Source organism: Sciurus carolinensis, chromosome 5 (genome assembly GCF_902686445.1).
Source record: "Sciurus carolinensis chromosome 5, mSciCar1.2, whole genome shotgun sequence".
Lineage (NCBI taxonomy): Eukaryota > Metazoa > Chordata > Mammalia > Rodentia > Sciuridae > Sciurus > Sciurus carolinensis.
This window is the reverse complement of record NC_062217.1, coordinates 162,044,159-162,070,039: the sequence shown is the minus strand read 5'-3', so window position 1 is coordinate 162,070,039 and position 25,881 is coordinate 162,044,159. Positions and strand designations below refer to the sequence as shown.

At 32.9% G+C, this 25,881-nt stretch overlaps 1 protein-coding gene across 2 annotated transcripts in view; it reads right to left on the bottom strand.

The window, feature by feature from the left end:
• The window catches only part of Atrnl1 (attractin like 1), a 723,769-nt gene that overhangs the window by 471,822 nt on the left and 226,066 nt on the right, over nucleotides 1-25,881 (bottom strand). For both annotated transcript variants that reach the window (XM_047554249.1, XM_047554248.1), the window contains exon 21: nucleotides 19,177-19,229. In XM_047554249.1, coding sequence (XP_047410205.1) covers nucleotides 19,177-19,229 — 53 coding nt within the window. The remainder of the gene's footprint in view (nucleotides 1-19,176; nucleotides 19,230-25,881) is intronic.

Sequence of the window (25,881 nt, the reverse complement as noted above, 5' to 3'; positions counted from 1 at the left end):
CTAGTTTAGGCGGACCATATGATGAACTCCAGGGCTATCAGGAGTATCACAAGGACTAGTGGCCAATACTATAAAATATGCTAGAGATAAGTGATTTTGTAGCCACGGGACTGAGATTTGCTTCAAAGACAGTACACACCAGCCTGTCAACATTATTTATTAATAGTAATTCAATTATTTATAATTGGTTGTACAGAGCCAGAGGGTTTACAATGGTTAAAGTTGGTAATGTAACTAAAATATCCTATGTGACCGGTTCAACAGGTTTCATGGTGAGCAGACTTTGCACTTCCTAGTCCTCAGGTGATTTGCACTCATGCTGGTGGTGACTCAACACCTAGAGCAAGAGCACATTCTATGTGACCCAGTAATTTGGGCAACAAAAAGCCTGCAACTGAGATCTCCAGATGTTTTTCAATATATACCCCTTTTGCTGATAATAAAGCTGTCCTGTGCTACAGAGTGAGTGACGTTAAATCTTTTTGGCATACTTACATAATTGATGCATAATTGAAGTACATAGGGAAACTGACATAATCAAGAATAATGTCAAGAGATAAGAAGGGAAAGAGAAGTGAGGTGATAAAGCACTGAAGGCAGTGTCTGGGAGTTCAGCAAAAGGTGGCAACAAAGGGAAGTGGAATATTGCCTTGAAGAAGGTAAAGAAAGATTTTGAATGGTAAAGTAAACCAACTATTTATCACTGTCAAAAAAGGAATGAGGTGGACACTTATCTCAAGTCTAAAGTATCAACATTATAAAAGAAACAGCCGACACTGCCATTGGATAATATCCAAGTTTCAGGGTATACCAAACTTCATTCAAAAACAGATATTAAGAAACTGAAAAAAAGGAAGAAGAAGAAAGAAGAAAGAAGAAGGAGAAGGAGAAGGAAAAGAAGAAGAACAACAACAACAACAACATATTTGGTGATGGAATTTAACAAATAATAATTTCTTTTTTAAAATGAAAGAAAGAATAATACCCCAGAACCAATAAGCATACATGGTTTGCAGGTTTGGGTCTCTAAATACCAATCTTCAGTACAGGAACCATGGGTCCTTGAGAAAATGACTGATCACACAGCTGGGAAGCACAAGGGAAGTCTAAAATACTCTGTAGTGCAGAAAATAAGGATATGCTCAGAAGATGATGGAGCTGTATCGAAAGGACACCAGGGTCAATTTGAGAGGGATCTCAACAGCCAGATATGGAACATTCTGAGTTACAAAATAAATCATATTAAGTAATTTACAATAAAATAAAATAAAATAAATATTCATGAGTCCATATTGATCTAAATAAATAAGTGAATAAACAAATACATGGGGGAAAGGGAGAGCTCTCCCTTATAGTTAATAAGTCTAGAACAAATGATGGGTTAAAATATCACAATTAGGTAAATACACGAATATTCCTTTCAGGTAATGTCAGCCAACATGTGGCACAAGCTGTCTCTGCCAGCTTCCACAGGCTGTTCTCATTTGAAGGCCCAGCACCCTGTGTCACATCTCCCCACCCCTTGCTTCCATCATCACATCTCCCACTGCTGAAGCCAATCTCTCCCTGCCCCCTTTCCATAAGTACACTTGTGATTACACCAGGATAATCCAGGACAAATTCCTATCTCAAGATCCTTACATCTCTTTTACACTTCCGATAAAAATGTATCAAAGATTCTGGAGCATTAGAATGTGGGCATCTTTAGGGATACATAAATCAGTTTACCCTCAAATAGCAGTACATAGGAAACAGACTAGAAAAACATGCAATACAACATAAGCCACAATATTTCCCTAGGTAGAACTAACAGTGATTTTAATTTATTGTTTTATCTATCTTTTTCTAGAATAAATATGCATTACTTCCATAATTGGGCCACAAAAAAAGGAAACAAAAATTAAAAGTCATGTTCAGAGAGCTTCCTCCTTTTGATCCTTGATCTTTAACATGTTTTCACATAATATATACTTACATGTTGAATAATTAGATTTATATCATTATATTTCTTTCCAAGAATGGCGTATTTCATTCTTAACATTCTAATACTTCTTTAGCAGAAGTCTACGAAATAACTGGTCTCTCATCCTCCTCTCACATGCTAGATTCACACAGGGCTAAGTTCCAAAAGGCAGCAGCAGGTGCTTTTATGACTCTTGAGTCAGTATGGGACTAGCAGCCAACAAGAAAAGAAGTGGCTGCTATTTACTACTAAGAATAAAGAATAAATTATATACAAAGTTAAGTTGATGAGTAAAACACACTGCATGAAAAAAGAAGTTTAAGCAAATAAAATATCAAATGAAAAGGTTGTCAACCTATAAAAAATGTTTAAAGAGGTCAGATATTCTACCAAACTACTTTTCAATTGGAAAGTGATAACTAAAAACCTAACATAGAGAAAAAGATATTTAGAAAAGAACTCCAAATAGGAAGACATTTCTGAGTACATTTTATATTGGTGATAATGAATACAAAGTATTAAATACTTAATGTTTGTTCTTTCAACAAAAGCTACATAAAAGGATTTTTTTTTTTTTTGGGGGGGTACTGGGGATCGAACCCAGGGCAGCACTCTACCGACTGAGCTATCTCCCCAGGCCCCATAAAAGGATTTTTTAATGAAAAAGTACCCAATATTAAAAATAATCAGGGTGCATACTGAGAATACCTATATATCTGATCCAAGAAGTCAGACATGCCAGATTCACAAATGAAAATAATCTTGATTTGTGTAGGCTATTAGCAATGACCCTGATCATTTCAGTTCATTTGGAAACCAGAATTCATATACACAAATTTTGATTTGTTTGAGAAATTTTACATTTGATTTTTTTTAAAAAGAAGCTGGCCTAATATGCTTTTTTACCATGTTTATGTTTCAAATAATGTTGCATTTCACTTTTAATTTAGCATTATCCATATAATTTAAGGAGATCTTATTTGTAATCCCTGCATACCAACTGGGTTATCTTGTGCAAGTTAATTAACCTCAGTGAAACCCATAGGTAAAATGGGGGTAAAACTGCCAATCTCACCAGGTAGCTCTGTTGATCAAACACTATTGGGTGAGTGTATATTTGGCTTAGAGAGACTATCTCACAAAGGCATTGATTAAAGGTTATTTTACTGCCTATTTGTGATATTTTGTTCTGGATGAATTCACAAAGATCCAACATCAGAGTCTCATATTTACAGATATGTATTTGTTCATAAATAAAAGTTCAAGTTCATATAGAAGTTGGCCATGCTGAGGAGTCTGAAAAGAATACAGATAGACTTTGACGAGAATATCAAGAGGTCAACTTTGTTTTAAATAATGGCATACTTATAAGTATTTACTTAGATAATTGTTTAGTACATGATAAAACACATATGATAAATTCTAGTATATCCACAATTTCCATGTGTCATGGTAATATTTACCAGGTAGCTCCAGAAATACGTCCCAGAAAATGAAATAAAAATGGTCTCTTTCATGCTATTTTGCACCACCACACTGTTTTTGTTTTTTTGTTGCTGTTGTTGTTCTTGTTTCTTTTTCTTTTTTTGGTACCAGGGATTGAACACAGGGGCAATTAACCACCAAGCCACATCCCCAGTTCTTTATACTTCTTATTTTGAGTAAGAATCTCACTAAGTTGCTCAGGGACTTGCTAAGTTGCTGAGGCTGACTTTGAACTTGTGATCCTCCTGCCTCAGCTTCCCCAGCTGCTGGGATTACAGGCATGAGACACTACTCCCAGTCCCACTAAGCTGTTTTACAAACTGCTAGCAGGTCAATTGTTTTACAAATAAAATTTAATATTTTACTCTACTCTTAATACCTTCTGATGGCTTTTTCCACTTCTTATGATGAAGAGCAAATCTTATGTGTCCTATAAAACACCACATGATAATTTTCCTGCAGATCTCATAGAACCTCATCTCTTGACTAGTTTGTTTAGTGCATCAGTGTTACTGGCTTTCTTTTAGCAATTCAAATATCGTATGCCCTTTCTAACTACAAATCTTTGCTCATGTTGCCCCCTCTGATCCTATTCCCTCCAATTCTCATACCACCACTTCTCCTCAAGTACTCTACATCAAAGTTTTATCAATTGGCCCACCTCCCCACCACCACAGAGGGACACCGAACACCGCGCCTGCCCCTTGTGCTGACTCGGTATGCCCTTGCTAGGGCTCCCCAGCTTCAATGGGAGGCCGGCGCAGGCATTTTGAATTAATCCTGAGGGCGTGGCCACCATCACTGGAAGGACAGCTCCCTTCCTGAGACACCTACAGGAGACTACAGGCCCGTTGACAGGTATCTCTCTTTACTGACTTACATCCTACACCCTTCCCCATCCTCTTCGTTCACAACTAGAAATACTCTAAATAGTAATCAAATTCATCCTGTTTATTACAATAATGTTAAAGTCTTTATAGGGGTTATCTGATTCAGGGCTGCATTTTCTCTTTATTGGGTGATACTAATATTGATCTCCCCTTCAAAGGAGAGGTACTAGAAAACTATAGGGTCATGATAAGCCTGCAGCGGGGGGAACTTCAGTATCTCTGATCTTTACTGCTAGAGGGGAATATAGAGAAACAATATGAAAAAACAGGGGAAGAAAGTGTTTCAAACAAAGCAAGATGCTATTTTGATAGAATCCAATGACAGCACTGCAGTAGAAATGACAGAAAAAGAGTTTAGAATCTGCATAATTCAAATGATCCATGAAGGAAAAGATGAGATAAGAAAGCAAATGCAGGCAATGCATGATCACTCCAATAAACAGTTAAAAGAGCAAATGCGGGAAGCAAAAGAACACTTTAATAAAGAGATAGAGATTCTGAAAATAAAGCCAAACAAATACTCGAAATGAAAGAAACAATAAACCAAATTAAAAACTCAATAGAAAGCATCACCAACAGAATAGATCTTGTGGAAGACAGAATCTCAGACAATGAAGAAAAAATATTTAATCTTGAACATGAAGCTGAACAAACTGAGAAGATGTTAAGAAATCATGAACGGAACCTCCAAGAAATATGGGATATCGTGAAAAGACCAAATTTAAGGATTATTGGGATTGAGGAAGGCACAGAGATACAAACCAAAGGAATGAACGACCTTTTCAATGAAATAATATCAGAAAATTTTCCAAACCTGAAAAGTGAAATGGAAAACCAAATACAAGAGGCTTACAGAACACCAGGTGCACAAAATTACAGCAGATCCACACTGAGGCACATTATAATGAAAATACCTCACATACAAGATAAAGATAGGATTTTAAAGGCTGTGAGAGAAAAGTGTCAGATTACATATAAGGGGAAACCAATACGGATATCAGAAGATTTCTCAGCCAGACTCTAAAAGCAAGAAAGGCCTGGAACAATATATTTCAAGCTCTGAAAGAACACGGATGCCAACCAAGAATCCTATACCCAGTAAAACTAAACTTCAGATTTGACAATGAACTAAAAACTCTCCACAATAAACAAAAGTTAAAAGAATTTACAAATAGAAAGCCTGCACTACACAACATTCTCAGCAAAATATTTCATGAGGAGAAAGTAAAAAACAACAATACAAGTCAGAAAGAGAGGAACTACCCTAAAGGAAAAGCCAATCAAAGGAGAAACCAAGTCAAGTTTAAAACCAAAAATAAGCCAAAATGACTAGGAATACAAATCATATCACAATAATAACCCTGAGTGTTAATGGCCTAAACTCAATAATCAAAGGACATAGACTGGCAGATTGGATTAAAAAGAAAGACTCAATAATATGCTGCCTTCAAGAGACTCATCTCATAGAAAAAGACATCCACAGACTAAAAGTGAAAGGATAAGGAAAAACATACCATGCACATGAACTCAGTAAAAAAGCAGGGGTCTCCATTCTCATATCAGATAAAGTGGAATTCAAACCTAAGTTAGTCGGAAGGGATAAAGAAGGACATTTCATACTGCTTAAGGGAAGCATAAAACAGCAAGACATAACAATCATAAATATTTATGCCCCAAACGATGGAGCATCTATGTACATCAAACAAACCCTTCTCAAGTTTAAAAATCAAATAGACCAAAATACAATAACAGTGTGTAACACCACTCTCACCACTGGATAGATCCTATAAACAAAAAGTGAATAAAGAAACTATGGAACTAAATAATACAATCAATGATATAGACTTAATGGACATTTACAGAGTATTTCATCCATCATCGAGTGAATATACTTTCTTCTCAGCAGTTCATGGATCCTCCTCCAAAATAGACCATTTGTTATGCCACAAAGAAGCCATTAAAAAATACAAAAAAATAGAGATACTACCTTGTATCCTATCAGACCATAATGGAATGTAATTAGAAATCAATGATAAAATAAGAAGCAAAAACTACTCCTACACCTGGAGACTAAATAATATGCTATTGAATGATGCAATAATAACAGAAGACATCAGGGAAGAAATAAATTCTTAGAGGTAAATGAGAACGATGATACAACATATCAAAATCTCTGGGACCCTCTGAAAGCAGTACTAAGAGGAAAGTTCATTATATTGAGCTCATATGTTAAAAAAATAAAAAGTCAACAACTAAACGACTTAACATGACATCCCAAAGCCCTAGAAAAAGAAGAACAGATCAACATCAAAACTAGTAGAGTCAGGAAATAATTAAAAATCAGAGCTGAAATCCATGAAATTAAAACAAGACAAAAAATTCAAAAAATTGACAAAAAAAAAGTTGTTTCTTTGAAAAAGTAAACAAAATTGATAAACCCCTAGCCGCACTAACGAAGAGGAGAGAGAAAACTCAATTTACTAGAATTCTGATGAAAAAGGAAAGATCACAACAGACACCATTGAAATACATAATATAATTAGAAACTACTTTGAAAATCTATACTCCAACAAAATAGAAAATATCTAAGACATTGACAAATTTGTAAAGACATATGATCTTCCCAAACTGAATCAAAAGATGTACACAATTTAAACAGATCAATTTCAAGCACTGAAATAGAAGAAGCCATCAAAAGCCTACTAGCCAAGAAAAGTCCAGGACCAGATAGATTCTCAGCTGAATTCTCCAAGACTGTTAAAGAAAAACTAATACCAATACTCCTCGAAGTAACCAGGAAATAGAAAAGGAGGGAACCCTTCCAAATTCATTCTGTGAGCATAGTATCACTCTGATACCAAAACCAGACAAAGACCCATCAAGGAAAGAAAACTTTAGACCAATATCCCTGATGAATATAGATGCAAAAATCCTTAACAAAATACTGGCAAATGGCATACAAAAATATATTTAAAAGATAGTGCTCCATGAAAAAGTGGGGTTTATCCCAGGCATGCAAGGTTGGTTCAACATCCAGAAATCAATAAAGGTAATTCATCACATCAATAGACTTAAAGAATCATATGATTATTCTAATAGATGTTGAGAAAACAATTGGTAAAATACAGCACTGCTTCATGCTTAAAAAAATAGACAAAATAGGAATAGTAGGAATATACTTCAACATTTTAAAGGCTATCTATGCTAAGCCCACAGTCAACATCATTCTTAATGGAGAAAAACTTAAAGCATTACCCCTAAAACTGGAACAAGACAGGGATGCCCTCTTTCATCACTTCTATTCAACATTGTCCTTGAAACACTAGCCAGAGCAATTAGATAGACCAAAGAAATTAAAGGGATACAAATAGGAAAAGAAGAACTCAAGCTGCCACTATTTGCCAATGACATGATTCTGTATTTAGAGGATCCAAAAAACTCCACTAGAAAATTTGTAGAACTAATAAATGAATTCAGCAAGGTAACAGGATATAAAATCAATATGCATAAATCTAATGCATTTCTATTCATAAGTGATGAATCCTCTGAAGGAAAACTACGCCATTCACAACAGCCTCAAAAAACAATAAAATAAAATACTTGGGAATCAATCTAACAAAAGAGGTGAAAGACCTCTACAATGAAAACTACAGAACACTAAAGAAAGAAATTGAAGAAAACCTTAGAAGATGGAAAGATCTCCCATGTTCTTGAATAGGCAGAATTAATATTGTCAAAATGGCCATTCTACCAAAGGCACTATACAGATTCAATGCAATTCCAATTAAAATCCCAATGACAGTCCTCATAGAAATAGAGAAAGCAATCATGAACTTCATTTGGAAGAACAAGAGGCCTCGAATAGCCAAAACAATCCTGAGCAGAAAAAGTGAAACAGGCCTAAAACTATACTTCACAGCAAGAGTAACAAAAACAGCATGGTATTGGTACCAAAAGAGACAGGTAGACCAATGGTACAGAATAGAAGACAGAGACAATTCCACATAAATACAGTCACCTCATACTAGACAAAGGAGCTAAAACATACAATGGAGAAAAGATAGCCTGTTCAACAAAAAGTGCTTGCAAAACTGGAAATCCATATGCAGTAAAATGAAATTAAACTTCTATCTCTCACCCTGCACAAAACTCAACTCAAAATGGATCAAAGACTTAGGAATTAGACCAGAGAATCTGCACCTAATAGAAGAAAAAGAAGGCCTATATCTTCATCATGTTGGCTTAGGATCAGACTTCCTTAAACAAGACTCCCAAAGCACAAGAAATCAAAGCAAGAATCAATAAATGGGATGAACTCAAACTAAAAAGATTTTTGTCCGCAAAGGATAAAATCAATAAGGTGAAAAGAGAGCCTACAGAGTAGAAGAAAATCTTTTCCACACACACTTCAGATAGAGCTCTTATCTCCAAAATTTATAAAGAACTTAAAAAACTTTACACCAAAAATACAAAGAACCCAATCAATAAATGGGCCAAGGAACTGGACACTTTACAGAAGAAGACAAACAGGCAATTAATACATATATGAAAAAGTGTTCAACATCTCTAGTAATTAGAGAAATGCAAATTAAAACAACTCTTTAAGATTTCATCTTACTCCAATTAGAATGGCTATTATCAAGAACACATACAATAATAATGTTGGCATGGATGTGGGGAAAAAGGCATACTTTTACATTGTTGATGGAGTTGCAAATTGGTGCAGCCACTCTGGAAAGCAGTGTGGAGAATCCTCAGAAAACTTGGTATGGACCCACCTTTTGACCCAGTTATCCCACTCCTCAGTTTATACCCAAAGGATTTAAAATCAGCATACTACAGTAACGCAGTCACATCAATGTTTATAGCAGCTCAGTTCACAATAGCTAGATTGTGGAACCAAGAACCTAGATGCCCTTCAACATATGAATGGATAAAAAAATTGTGGTATATATACACAATGGAATATTATTGAGCCATAAAGAATAATATTATGGCATTTGCAAATAAATGAATGGAATTGGAGAATATCATGCTAAGTGAAATAAGCCAATCCCAAAAAACCAAAGGTCAAATGTCTTCCCTGATTAGTGAAGAATTATACAAAGGGGGTTAGGGGAGTGGGGAGTGAGAGAATAATGGAGGAACTTAAGATTATGTAGGAGGAAATGAGAGGGAGGAGGCTATGAAAAATGGTGGAATGACACAGACATCATTATCCTATGTACATGTATGATTACATGAATGGTATGAATCTACATCGTGTACAACCATAGAAATGAAATGATGTACAATGAATCAAAATACACTCTGTAAAAAACTTAAAAATAAATAATTTTTAAAAAAAACATTGTATCATTCTCTTACCTCACCCACTTCCTGTCCCACAAATTAGGTCAGACCCTCTTGTAATACATTCCCAAAGCATCTAATTCTCTTTCAGAGTTCTTACAATGATCATACCTGGGTAATTGTGTAATAGTTCAGTGTCTATTTTGCCTAGTAGTCTATAAGTTTCAATGGAGCAGAACCCATTTGTTCATTATGACATCCCCAGATTCTAACAAAGGAGTTAATCAATAAAGAGAGAAAGAACAAGTAAACAAAAGTGAGTAAATTCCAATGATTGATAGTCTGCAAACTTTGTCAACTTCAGAAAGCAAATTAAGGTTGAAAATATATCATCACCTTTGTGACTATTAAATGAAATAATATAAATTATTTCTCACATAATAAATATTCAATAAAATGCTAATTTACCCTTGTTTGCTGAACAGCACCTCCTTTGCTTATAATTATTAAGAATTTCTAAAAGGTACACTCATACATTGCTGGTGGGGTTGCAAATTAGTGCAGCCACTCTGGAAAGCAGTGTGGAGATTCCTTAGAAAACTTGGAATGGAACAACCACTTGACCCAGTTATCCCACTCCTTGGCCTATACCCAAAGGACTTAAAATCAGCATACTACAATGATGTTCATAGCTGCTCAATTCACAATAGCCAGATTGTGGAACCAACCTAGATGCCCCTCAATTGATGAATGGATAAAGAAACTGTGATACACACACACACACACACACACACACACACACACACACATACACACACACAATGGAATATTACTCAGCCATAAAGAATAATAAAATTATGGCATTTGCAGGCAAATGGATGAAATTGGCGGATATCATGCTAAGTGAGATAAGTCAATCTCAAAAAACCAAAGGACGAATAATCTCTCTGATAAGCTGATGATGATACATAATGGGGGGTGGGAGGGAAGGAAGAATGGAGGAAGGAGGGACTAGGGAGGGAAAAGAGGGGTGAGAGGGCTGGGAGGGAAGGAAAAAATAACAGAATGAATCAAACACCATTACCCTATGTAAATGTATGATTACACAAATAGTATGCCTCTACTTCATGTATAAACAGAGAAACAAGCTGTACCCCATTTGTTTACAATTTTAAAAAAAGAATTTCTATTGAACTCGGAACATTAAGGGTAATTCCACAGATAACAACTGTCGCAAAAATTTTACAAGTTCAACATTTGTTAGATATAGTCTCATAGAAAAAGCATGAAGTTGTTATCCTAACTCTGAATGCAAATGGTTATGTGACACTGGATACATGCTTAAACTCACTGGGTCTTACTTTGTTCACTGATGAGTAGAAAAGGATGAACAATGATCACCAATGTCTATATATCAATGATGTTAATTAAGAGATTTTCACATAATGTGTTATGACCTCTTCAGAAGCCACCTTCCTTTCCTTTATAGTACCTCAAAATAGCTAAACATTCATTTTTTAATAATAAATGGATATGTGCTTAGATTTTATCTGAATCAAATGTTCCACTAGCTAACAAAAAGTTAAAACTCATTCTTTTCTTTAAATAAATAATTGATCCTTAAAGTTCTTCAGTGATATAATAATCCTAACTTATGTCCATAACAAATTTAAGCAACTTTTTACTTGATAACCTATCACATGATCTCCAAATATTTTTTATTAAGCACTCCCAACAATAAAAGCACCTGCACATACAGCTATAGTACATGTCTATCCATTTATTTATGAATAGTTTGTATGAGTATACTGTCATTCAGTATTACCGAAAGCTCTGCTATGAACCACACACATTTCTAAGTATAAGAATTCAACCAGACAAAGTCCTGGGTTCACAGAATTTCATTCTAGTAAAATTTTGTTGAAAACCTATATTCAAATAAATAAACACCATAAAAGTGTTAAGAAAAAAAGTTCTTTCTTTTGATAGGATTAGAATAACAGCTGGGGATAGAGTAATTGAGGGAGAAAAACAATAAATGTAAAAGCCACAATTAAAATTTGGTATATTTAAGACAAGCATCAGCAGGCATGGTGATGCATGCTGATAATCTCAACTCAGAAGGCTGAGGTAGGAAGATCGCAAGTTTGAGATGAGCCTCAGCAACTTAGTGAGATCCTAGGCAATTTAGCAAGACCATCTCCAAATACAAATAAATAAATAAATAAATAAATAAATAAATAAATAAATAGGGTTCGATGCCTGGTACAAAAAAAGAGAGAGAGAAGAAAGAGAGAGAGAGAGAGAGAGAGAGAGAGAGAGAGAGAGAGAGAGACAACAGATTAAGTCAGTAAGGGTTCTTACAAAAATAAAATCATGTCCCATAGTCTGTTTTGTGCTGCTATATCAGAATACCACAGACTGGGATATTTATAATGAAATTTCAATTGTAGAGGTTAGGAAGTCCAAGATCAAGGGGCCAGCCAGTGTCTGGCAAGGGTCTTCTTTTGTCATCCCATGGCGAAAAGCAGAACTTAACTTACTCTGTATCAGATAATGTTTGTCAGATAGTGTCTTCAATATATTAAATATAAGAATTTAGAATCTCTGTGTTCATCTAGCCTATTTGCAGAGGGACCAGCCAGATCTTATTTGAACAGCAATGTATATTCAGTGGTTAAAAATGTCTATAAAACAAGTTCACTAACAAAATGTGTTAGTTTAAGATATGAAAATTCTTTTATTCAGATTTGGAACAAAAACCAGAATAATGTCACTAAATATAAGGATTATTCAAATGTTAATTGCTTTCATTATTTTTGTATGACACAGACTTTTAAGTAATTGAGATTGACATATGCTTTTTAATTTATAGCTATAATAATTGATTTAGAAATATCTCCCTTTTACCAAACAAAAGAAAAATATCAAATCCAATAAATAATATGCTTATAAATAATTTCCTTAAGTCCAAGACATAAACAATAACTAGATAAATTAACAACAGCTAAAGGGTTTACAGTGAGATGAATGTATAAACATTTTGGATTTTTAGTAAGATAAACTAAGTTACACGTGATGAGGGGCAGAGATGAGCACTTACTATAAACATAAAAGTAGTCATTAAATTCCTTACTCTCAAAATAAGGTAGTACAGTATTACAAACAAAATGCATCCTGAATTCTGAATAACAGTAAGATAAATTCAAAATAATAGTCATTTCTCAAAGGGTAAAAGGCAAACTAAACCACGTTTGTCAGATTACTTAAAAATATAAGAAAGCACTGTCATTAGTAGTTTGGACATTACATATATTTGAGGAGTTAATGAAAGAGGTATAAAGTAGACGCTTGCAGAAAGTAATTTTATGTGCTCTAATTCTGTTCTCTGAAGTATGTCATCCATATAACATTTTCACGATTCAGTCTCTCATTTTGTGTGTTGTTATACATATTGAATTGTTATATGTAGTAAAACAACAATTAGAGTTGTTACTATAATTGAAAAAAATTTATTTAAGGAAAAAAACTACCATTTTATGACTAGTATTTTTATATTTCCCAAGAACAATTGAGTATATGACCTCCAATCCTTTAAGAAATATGAATAAGTCAAACAAATTAGATATCTTTTCTAGAAACTTTCTTTTTCTATATGAAGCATGACAGTTTTCTAATATATTGTTTGGGATTTCAAAGTAACATTTGAAAAACTACTATGATTACATATAGGTTACAACTGCTACTGCATTAGTTTCAATTAAGTTAAACCACATTATGCTCAACTGCTTTAAGTTACAGTGTAGACCGGCATCTTAAATTTTGATAGATTCCATTAACACTATCACAAGAACCACTGTCCTTTTCCTTTCAAAACTTCCTGTTTCAGAGGCTTTATAGCAAATGACAACACTGCCATCTAGTGCCTCACGACTATTCCTTCCACAGTCCTAAAATGGAATGAGAGCCATGTACAACCTGGAGGGGGCCTGTCCAATAAGGTAGGCACTAGCCACATATGGCTACTAGCTAAAGGGTACTGATCTGAATTCAGGTGTACTTTAAGTACTGAACATAAACTGTATTCCAAATAATTAGTGCAAATGAAAGTAGTTAAGTATCTCATTGATTCCCACAGCTGATATGTATCTCTTTTGGTTTTCTATATCCTCTTAGTTCAAATTGGGCAGGTCATACGTGTATAGAAATTTGTCAACATCTTCTAGATTTTCCAGTTTTTTGGAGTATAAATTTCCAAAATAGTTTCAAATGATCCTCTGGATTTCAGAAATACATATAGTTTTATCCCCCCCACATCTTTTTTCATCTTAATTTTTGTTGATTTGGATCTTCACTCTCTTTGATTAGTTTGGCTAAGAATTTATCAATCTTGTTTATGTTTTCAGAGAATCAACTCTTCTTCAAATTACTCCATGAAATATGAAGGGAACACTCCCAGATTTATTATACAAATTCAGTATCACTCTGACACCAAAACCAAACAAAGACACATCAAAGAAAGGAAACTACAGACTAATATCCCTGATGAACACAGATGCAAAAATCCTTAATAAAGTATTAGCAAACTGTTTTCAAAAACATATTAAGAAGATAGTATACCATGACCACGTGGATTTCATTGCAGGGATGTATGGCTGGTTCAAAAAACACAAATCAATAAATTTAATTCATCACATAAATAGAATTAAAGACTAAAATCACATGATCATCTCAACAGGTGCAGAAAAGGCTTTTGACAAAATCCTATACACATTAGTGGTAAAAACTGAAGAAATTATGAATAGATGGAATTTACCACAACATTATAAAGGATATAGATGGCAAACCTCAGGACAACATCAGACTGAATGGAGAAAAACTGAAGCACTTCCCCTAAATTCAAGAATAAGACAAGGATGTCTTGTTTCCCAGGAGCTGAGAAAACTGGATATCCATATGTAGAAGGATGAACTAGATCCTTACCTTTCACCCAAATAAAAGTCAACTCAAAATGAATCAAAGGCCTAGGAATTAGACTAGAAACTTTGTAACTGGTAGAAGAAAATACAGGATCAACATTCTAACATATTGGCCCAGGCACTGACTTTCTTAACAAGACCCCTAAAGGGCAAGAAATAAAACCAAGAATTGAGAAGTACAATGGTACAAATTAAAAAGCTTCTGCACAGTAAAAGAAAAAAGAGCATGAAAAGAGAGCCTACAAAATGGGAGAATATCTTTGCCAACTGTTCCACTAACATGGGGATTACTATCCAGAATATATAAAGAACCCAAAAAACTTAACATTAAAAAAAACTGAATAACCCCAATCAGTAAATGGGGGGAAAAAAAACTAAACAGAAATTTTGCAAAAGAAGAACACAAATGGCCAAAAAATATGTAAGGAAATGTTCAATATCCCTAGCAATCAAGGAAATGTAAAACAAAGCTACACTAAGATTTCATCTCCTTCAGTTAGAATAACAATCATCAAGAATACAAATAACACTAATTGCTGGAGAAGGTGTGAGAAAAAAGGTACACTTATACATTGCTGGTGGCACTACAAATAAGTACAACCACTTTGGAATCATATGGTGATTCCTCAAAGTTCTAGGAATTAAACCACTGTATGACCCAGCTATTCTACTTCTTGGTATTTATCCAAAAGAGCGAAAATAAGCATATCATAGTGACATAGGTACATCAATATGTGTGCAATTTACAACAACCAAGTTATAGAACCAGTCCAGGTACCTGTCAAAGATTAATGGATAAAGAAACTGTAGTATATATAAATAGAGTTTTACTCATTTGTAAAGAAAAAAAATATATATATATATAGTTTTTCTTGGGAAATGGAGAATATCATGCTAAGTGAAATAAACTAGGCTCAGAAAGTCGAAAGTCTAATGTTTTCTCTCATGTACAGAAAAAGACAAAATATGGAAATAAAAAGACAGAAATTCCATGAAAATAGAAGGAAGATCAGTGAAGTACAGGAAGGGAATTAAAAGGGGGAGAAGAAAGACAGGAAAAGGAAGGAACTGTGGAATAAAATTGACCAAATTATGCTATGTACATATATGAATATACCACAGTGAATTCCACCTTTATGTATACCTACAAAGCACCAATTAAAAACAATAAATAGACAGAAGGAAGAGCAGTAGAGGAGAAGAAGGGGAACATATGTTAAGATGAAGGAGAAAAAGAGGAAGTACTGGGGACTAAAATGGAGCAAATCATATTTCATGCACATATGACTATATCCAAATGAACCTCACTACTACATATAACTATAATGCACTAATAAAACATTTTTAAAATAATTTAAAAGAGTTCACTGAAGTGCAAGAATATAAAATCAAGATACTAAAATAAATTTTATATGCACATATAAAACAAAAATATAAAATATGATTTTAAAAGATACAATTCAATCAAATATTGAAAAACAGGACTTTTTTATATATCTAACAGACCATGTTCAAGGTAAGAACACGTGAAATTGAGTTTAATAGTTCAGTCATTATAGAAAAGAAAATTAAAACCACCAGGTACCACTACACATACTCTAAAGTACAGGTAAAAACAGACAAGAGTAAGCATTGATGAGGATGCACAAAAACTGAAGCATTCATAAATTGATGGTGTGAATGAAAAATGGCACCAACAGGATGTACCATTAGCAGCTTCTTAAAATGCTAAACACAAGTTTACCATACAATCTATCAACTGTACTCCTAGGACACTACTTAAGGAAAATGAAAACATAGGTCCACTGAAGACCATATGCATGTTTATAATAGCATTTCTATTAATAATCAAAGCCTAAAATTAATCACAATGTTCATCAACTTGTAAATGGACCAAAAAAGGCATTGTATTCATATAATACCATTCACTAATTTAAAAACTAAAATCAATATATTAACAAAGTAAAATAGAAACTCCTATGATCATTTAAAGTGATGCAGGAAAAAAAAAAAACAAATAAACAAACACCCATTCCTGATAAAAATGCTCCACAAAGTAGAAACAGAGGGAATCTCTTCAAACTGAAAAAATCAGCTTGGAAAAATACCTACATCAGACTTAACAGTGCAAGATCAAATGCTTTCCTTCTTAGATCAGGAACAAAACATGAATAAATATTTGCATACTCAACACATCTTTTAAACACAGAATTAGAGGTACTAACCATTGCAATAAAGCAAAAAAAAAAAAGGAAAGAAAAGAGAAATTCTAGTAGAATCTACTAAAAAGGTACATGAACTAAAACGTGAGTCTAGCAACACTTTGGGATATAAAATCAATTATAATTATAAATACTAGAAAAAATCAGAAAAGAAATATTTTTAAATGCCATTTAACAATAACATCAAAATATAAAATATGTAGGAGAAAATCTGACAAAAAATGGAAGGCCTGAAATACAATGAAAACTATGAAAAGTGGCTGAGATACTGAAAGAATAATTTTTAAAAATTAAAGACACATAGTCAAAAGCTCATTACAGTTAAGATGTCAACTCGAATTCTAAAAATTCAGCACAAACCCAATTTAAATCCTATCATCTTTTTGAGAAAACTAACAAGCAGACTCTAAAATTCATATGTAAATGCAAATGAAATTTAATAGACAAAGTAAGTGTGAAAAGGAAGAACCAGGCAGGTGCAGTGGCACATGCCTATAATCCCAGCAACTCAGGAGACTAAGACAGGAGGATCTCCAGTTTGAGGCTGATCTCAGCAATCTGGCAAAACTATCAGCAAACTAGCATGACCCTTTCTTAATAAATCATATAAAGGACTGGGGATATAAGTGCCCCTGGGTTCAATCCCCAATACTTAAAGAAAGAAAGAAAACAAAGTTGGGTTAAGAGATAAATAGCACCTGATTTCAAGATTTATTTAAAACTACATTAGCCTGTATTCCCAGCCCCTGGGAGACTGAAGCAGGGGAAGGCAAGTTGAAAGCCAGTGTCAGCAATTTAGAGAAGCCCTAAGCAACTACGTGAGACTCTGCCTCAAAATAAAAAATAAAAAGGGCTGAGAACATGACTCAGTGGTTAAGTGCCCTTGGTACCAAACAAACAAAAAGAAAAACCCTACATTAAAAGTACTGTTGGTATAAAAATAAGTAGATTGATTAATGCAATCAAGTAGTTTCCAGAAAGAAATCTACACATATACAAACAGTTGATGTCCTACAAAGGTGCACAGGCAATTCAAGACTACCTCAGGACAGTCTTAAAATAAATTGTGCTTCAGCATGTTTAAACATTTAGATGTGTAAATGGAGTGAAAAGAACTTCAACTCATCACTTACATATTAACTCAAAATGAACCATAAGCTTAAATGGAAATTTTAAAAATATAAAACGTCTAGATGAAAACAGAAAACCTTTTGGGATCTTTGGTGAGATTTTCACAAAATATCAAATTGATAAGTAGAAGTCCATCTTAACTAAAAAATGTTCAGCTGGGTGCAGTGGCACATGCCTGTAATCCCATCAACTCAGGAGGTTGAGACAGAAAAATCCAAGTTCAAAGCCAGTCTCAGCAAGGGCTAGGCACTAAGCAACTCAATGAGATCCTGTCTCTAAATAAACTCAGTGGTTAAATGCCCAAGTTCAATCCCCAACACCAAAAAAAAAAAAAAAAGTTCAAGAAAATACTTTTAATAGCATGAAACAGGATGAAAACAGAAACCACAAACTAGAAAATAATTACAAATCACATATTTGATAAAGGACTTGTATCTAGAATAAAGTATCCCAAAAACTCAGTAATATGAAAACAAACCATCCAATAAAAAATTAAGCGATGTATTTAATTGGATTCTCCATGAAATAAAATATGCACATGGCAAAGGATCATGTGAAAAAAAAAAAGATGCTTAACATCATTAGTCATTAGGAAAATAGAATCTAAAATGAGAGCCAGGTATCATTACACAATTATTTTAACCACAGTTAAAATGTAAAAGGTTAACTGTACATAGCGTTAAAGATATAGAAGGACCAAAACTTTCCTACACTGCTGAAGGGAATGTAAAATGGTATAACCATTTGGAAAACTGTTTGGCTATTTCTGAAAAGTTATACACATAACTACCATATGATAATTACTAAATGAAAATATCTAATGGTACAAAATCAGCACTGTTTTATGATAATTATCAAAATTATTCCTGGAAAAATCTATCATAAGAACCTATTTCCTCAAAAATCAATCATAATGAAAAAAGACTGCATTAAAATTACCTGAGTTTACTTAAGTTCTATATTTTGTTCCATGTTCAAAATAAGATCTGTTATTTTACAATTCAGAGTAGGAAAAAAATACACCAAATACAATTAAGAGAATATAACAAAAATATATTGCCTTTCTTAGAAATATATATAATGCTGTGCTGGAACAATTAAGAAATACAAATAATGAGATAATAAATGAATACTATAGTTATTGAAGATTATTTTATTATCTGAAACTAATAATGTCAACCAATTATTTAAAATGAAAAATATAAAATACTTACAATAACATGTTCCCCTAAGTGGATTACCAACATAGCGATTTTCAGAATCACATCTGTAAAAACAAAAACTTATTTACTATTAAATATGTAATTCAAAGCCTCATACTTTTCTTTATATAAAAAATTCAACTCTATGTTAAACATCTTAAAAACTTAAAAACTATGTTGCTAGTTAAAATTTTAAAAGTAATTCTTCAGGATCTCACTAAAGTAGAAGGGAGACCAATAGCATAGAGACAGGGGATTCAAGGGGGGGGGAGGACAGGAGGGCATGAGAAGCATTAAGGAATGAAATCTACTAAGTTGTGCTATGTCCCTGTGCGACCATACCATGGTGAATCCTGACTTAAATAGAAACAACAATAATGTATTAATTAAAATAATAATAATAATAGAAGGAAGATCAATAGAGTAGAGCAAGTAGATCATGGTGTGGTGGGAAGGACGAGAGGGAAAGGGCAAGTACTGGGGAATGAGATTAATCAAACTCTGCTATGTGCACGTATGAATATGGCATCATGAGCCCCACTGTTATGTATAACCATAATGCTCTGATAAAAAAGAACTGCAAAAAGGAGTCTTCAAAAGACTTATTTGCAAAAAGTTTATGAATGGAATGAAAGAAAAAATACATGCAGAGAAAGAAACATACTTAGGAGTAATATAAAAGACATAAAAAATATGAGGATATGATTATGAGCTTTGGCATATGTATCATTCCTTAATAACATAAGGAGAAGAAGTAGAAAGTCTGGATAAAGACTTGGGAGATACTTTTAGGTAGAAGAAAACACTGAAGAAATTCTTAAGTCCATATTCGCTTCCTTGAGATATTTTTGAAATTAGCATATTTCCCCCCATTTTCTATGAAAATTGATCTGCATTTTAAAAGACCTCCTTACTTGTTTTGGGAAGTTTTCTCTAAAACAACCAACACCCCCAAAAAATAGACTAACATGGATTAAACTCAGAAGCTCAAACTTTTAGTTCATGTAAGGAAATTACTACAAATGAAAAAAAGAACATTCAAACTCATGAACTAAGTTAAATACATCAAAAAATATGGTTAACAACAGCAGTGGGAGAAAAGCTTGTTTTTCAAAATTTTTGAAATATGCAGTCTCCAATCCATCTCCAGAACAAAATTAAAATGACAATTGATACTTAATAGAAATATAGTTTCATTTACATAATGCTATTTCTTGAAACATCTTCTACAATAAATATTATGAAATATATACACCAGAGTAACAATGTAGTGGTTTAATATTTAAATTAAATTAAGTTTAAAATTTAAAGAGGTAAGAGCTTCATAAAAGTCTTTGGTATTAGGAAATCTCATTAGTACAGAAAAATATTTTAATATATATATACATTTTAATTCATGAAGAAGCAAATACTGGGAAACAATTGGTGAAATAATCATATAACATTCCTAATGTACTTTTTAGTGATGTACTTGCTAGTTAATATATTCATCCAAAAGAGCTTTTCCAAAGATTAAAGTAATAATTTCCAAAATTAAAACAGAAATTTGATAGCTTTCTATAACTCTAACCTCTGTGAAACAAAGAAACATTGGGCATTAGGTTGTCTGTAATTTCTCCAAACATTGATTTTTAAGTTGTAGGTATATAACAGCATTCTAGCTTAAGGAAATTTCATTATTGCTAGGTCAAGCACTTCACAATCCATACTATTCCTATACCATTGTTCAGTCCTTCAGGCTTACCTCCTTAAATCCCATCACTTCACACCAAGGCTGTACATATACTGAAGGGCATTATAGATAATGCGAATTTTCACAAACGGGCATCACAATACTACTGTTACAATAGAAAATATTCAGCATAATATTTCCTGCATATCCTTCATGCCCAAATGCTTTCAAAATTACATAGCAACCTAAAAATTATAACTCTCACAAATGACAAGAGGTTTCAAGTAATTTTTAACTGATTATATATTTCATTTAAGAGTTTTAGTATACAAACCCATTTCTCCAATATATGGCAGAAATAAAGTTTTCTTTTTTGTTAATAATATTTAGTTTATTCAAATTACAAAATCTTACAATGGGTTTAAAATTAATGGAAAATATATTTACCCTAAACACAATTCATGCTTTACAAAGAAATGTCTAATTTTTTTTCTTCAAACCACAAATTTTCTCAGAAGGATGAAATTACACAATCTTACCTAGGAAGTAAAAACTTAATCTTTTGCTAGTCAAACTTAGAATTTTAACAGAAATAAAAAACCAACACCACATTGAACACTAAGTGAAGAGGGTTATAGAGTTTTTAAAGGTGTCCAACAAAAATATTACTTCCTATATTTAATTATTTATGAATGCAAATTAGAAGCATATTATCTAAAATGTTTTATATTATAAGAATTTTCACTTCATTAAAAGTATTTTTAAATATATGAATTGAAACAACATTTGGTAGTTTAACTTCAGGTACTAAAGAGTTGTAGGCACCTGCAATCAGTCAATAAGATAAACAGTTCCAAAGGAAACATAAAAATGAGATTTTAGGTAAGCAATTCAGCTTGAAAAATAAAAAAGTGGATGCAAAAATAGAAAGACATCCTTTATTCTTCATTAGGATAGGTCAACATCAGGATGGCAATTAAATTCAGATAATCTTTAATTTTTAAATAAAAGATTTAATCATTTAAATAATGATTAAATAAGAACTGCAATGAGTTTTTAAAGTAGTCAAAAAATTTATCTAAATATTCACATGTAAAAATAAACATACAAGAATAGCCAGAAAAGATAAATGAAAAAGAGTAGCTTTAAAGGGAGCTACACCTAAAAGATATTAAAACACTATCAAAGTCTGTATCATTAAGTAGTATTGTATTTAATATTAGCACATTAATAGATCAAAAGTATACAACAGATATTCCAGAAACTCAACTATCATATATTGAAAACATAGTATATGATAAAATAGTGCCTTAAAAGACTGGGGTAAGAATGCTAAGATAACTAAATGGACAGTCATTTGAAAAAATGTAAAAATCACATCCAAGTCTCACACCTCACACAAAATCAAACTCTAAATGGATTAGAAATTTAAATGTAAAAAAATAAAACTTTAAACATATGAGAAGAAAAGTTGGATGAATTGCACTATAACATAGGTATAATGAAAGCTTTCCTAACAGAAATAAAATTTTAAATTTTTTAAAAGGTTAAGAAATATAAGTACATTTAAAAACTATAAAAAAATTATAAGTACATTAAAATATATAGTATATAAAAAACTTGCATAGCAAAAAAAAGATGTCACTAGTAAAATTAAAAATCTATGACAAGCTGGGAGAAAAATATTTGTATCATATGCTATAGAAAAGACTAAAGTCTCATATTTAAAGAACTCTTAAAATATAATGGAGGAAAGTAGTATACAGAAAATTTGGCAAAAGACATGAATGCACAATTCACAAAAAGTGATATAAAAATGGCTCTTAAACATATGAAAAAATGCTCAACTTCAAAAATGTTCTAGCTGTTAAAATTACAGCAAGATGCCCATTTTTCCTATAAGATTGGAAGATTTTCAAAAGCATACTCTGCTTATAAATCTGTGAATGAAGAGGCGTGGCCACATTTGTCTTCTGGAAAAATAAAATGAAAAAAATCACTATGGAGGGGAATTTGGCAATATCTAACAAAACTACATATGCATTTATTCTTCAACTCAGTAATCCCACTTAATGGAACTCACTGGAGATAAAACTCAAACGTTATAAATGAACACACACACACACACACACACGTATATTCACTGTAGCATCATTTTAATTACAAAATATTGGAAAGTACCTAAATTTACATACATATGAGATTTATTAAACTATATACATGCATACTATGTTTACTTCTTTAAACAAAACAAAATCAAAGAGTTATGAAGAGTCCTATGATCTGATATTGACTGAGTTGCAGAAGATATTTTAAATTAGAAAAAGTAAAATTCAAAAGAGTATCTATAATATACCTATAATATTGTTTTTTTAAGAAAGAAGGAAGAATAATGAATATATAATCCTATTACTATGGTTTGGATATGAGGACCAAAAGGTCCTGTGCTAGTGCAGGAAGGTTTGGAGGTAAAATGGTTAGATTATGAGAGCTGTAACCTAATCAACCCATCCTAGTTTGAAAGGAGTGAGTGGTAACTGTAGGCAGATGGGTATGGTTGGAGGAAGAAGGTCACTGGGGAAGCCCTAGAAGGTACATCCGCCCTGTGGCTCCTTTGCATCATTCTCTGTGTACTGAAACCCACATGGTGAGCTGCTTCACCTTGGGACCAAAGAAATGAAGCCAGCAGTCTATGGACTAGGATCTCTGAAACCATGAGGCCCATATAAACTTTGCCTCCCGTAAGTTGTTCTTGTAAGGAATTTTGGTCACAGATATGGAAAGCTCACTAAAACACCTACCAAATAATGTGAAAGAGTAAATTAAGTCCGACCTTGCAGCACAAACCAGTAATCCCAGCAACTCAAGGGGCTGAGGAAGGAGGATCACAAGTTCAAGGACAGCCTCAGCAACTTAGCAACACCCTGTCTCAAAATAAAAAATAAAAAGGGCAAGGATGTAGTTCAGCTCAGTGGTAAAGTGCCCCTGTGTTCAATCACCAATAACAACAACAACAAAAAAAAGATTTATTAAGAATTATGATGATGTCAATATTGATACCATACCTCCAAGACAATTTATTAAAAAGTTAAAATCCAGGCATGAAAGTATGGTAATCCCTCCAGTAGTACAAGAGGTACAAAAACTAAAATTATAAGGCTGTTCATGACGTTTCAAATAATTGTTAAGTTGAAGTGACTAGGTAATATGAGAAAAACTTTAGAAGTTGGATTTTTACAACTGTTTACAAACACTGGAGAGCAAGAACGTGGAAAACTATTATATTAGGATGTAAATCCCAGAGTATTGAGTCATTTGGGGATTTGGGGACTCAATAATCAGAGAGCTTATAATCAGGGGTCAAGGATGAAAACAGTTATTTCACACACATACACACACACAAAATAAAAAATAATAAAAAATAAAGAAAAAAGAAAAGAAAGAAAGCAAAAAAAAAAAAAAAAAAAAGGACTGGCATCGAGGCCAACCAAAGGTCTGTGAGCTATCTAAGTGCTTCTCCTTTGGGATTAGAAACTGAAAGACCCTCAGGAATATAGTCATGGAAGGTCTTCCAGAACCTGTACATCTATATTGAACCATAATCATATCTGAAAATGATGAAAGTACTACTGCTCCTAGGCACATAGCAGAATTAAAATCTCTTTTGAAAATGATTTCATCCTAGGTCTTAGGCCATCTATAAGCACATTTTGCAAATAAAGCATCTGATACAAAATTTAAAAATGGCCAGGCACAGTGGTGCACACCTGTAATTACAGCTCTGAAGCCTGAGGCAGGAGAATCAAGAGTTCAAGGTCAGCCTCAGCAAGTTAGTGAGGCCCTAAACAATACAGCAAGACCCTATCTCTAAATAAAATATTTTAAAAAGGACTGGTGATGTGGCTTAATGGTTAATTACCCTGGGTTCAATCCCTGGTAAAATTAAAATTAAAAATGACCAATCATGGAAACATATAAAGAAATGAAAACACAAACCAGCAGAAAGGATGGTGGGAAAAAGAGTGATGAGAATTCAGATACTATCAAGGAGAAGGTACAGATCTTCAAGGAACAATCTTTATTATACTTAAGGTCACAGCAGAAAAGATTCAGACTCTGCCTTAAAAATTGGAAACTATAAAAGATACTCAGGAATTATAACTAATAAGATTAAAAATTTAGTATGAAAAAGTGAAACTAAAAAATACAATGAAAATGAAAAAGCAAAAATTATTCTGAATAGATAAGATTAACAGTAAATTAGACAAGGTAGATATGGGAAAAGTGAACTGAGAAACAGGTGGGGAAAGTATGAAAAATTATAAGAGATATGAAATATATAGCATTAGTGAAGTCCAGAGAGAGAAAAATAGAGAAGAAGCAATGTTCAAAGAGCAAGGGTTGAACCTTCTGAAACCCTGCAAACTGATAAATAAAATAGTAATGACAATAGCCCCATACATTATGGCAAACAAAAGAAAAACATCAGAAAATAAAGGAGACACAAGAAGAAACTGAACTCTGAACAGTTTATGTCTTTTAAGGAATCTGGACAATTAAAATATTTCCACATACACACACAAAAAATCCAGTCAATTGTCCACCTTGATGAACAACTTGATAATGGGAAAAACATGTAATTTTTAAACAGAATCTTAAAAGCCCCTAACAATGTGTAAAAGATGGATATATTCGATTATTTTAAAATTAAGGACCTATCTTCATCAATGACATATGAGACAGTGTGAAAATCCAAATTACAAATTTAATACACTTACTAACAACAAATGATGTGTATCTAGAACATAAAAAAAAATTACTACACATGATTAAGGAAAACAAAATCCAGTGGGGGGGGATCACAAAAAACTTGAAAGAGTATGACTTCACAGAAGAGAAAGTTCAACTGGTGATTAAAAACATGTACCATTTTAAGGATTAAACACATTAAGTTTTCAAGAAAAAAATAACTTCTTTAAATAGCATAATTACACATCCATCAAAAATATTAAAATTAAAATATTTTGAACATAAAATATTTGCAA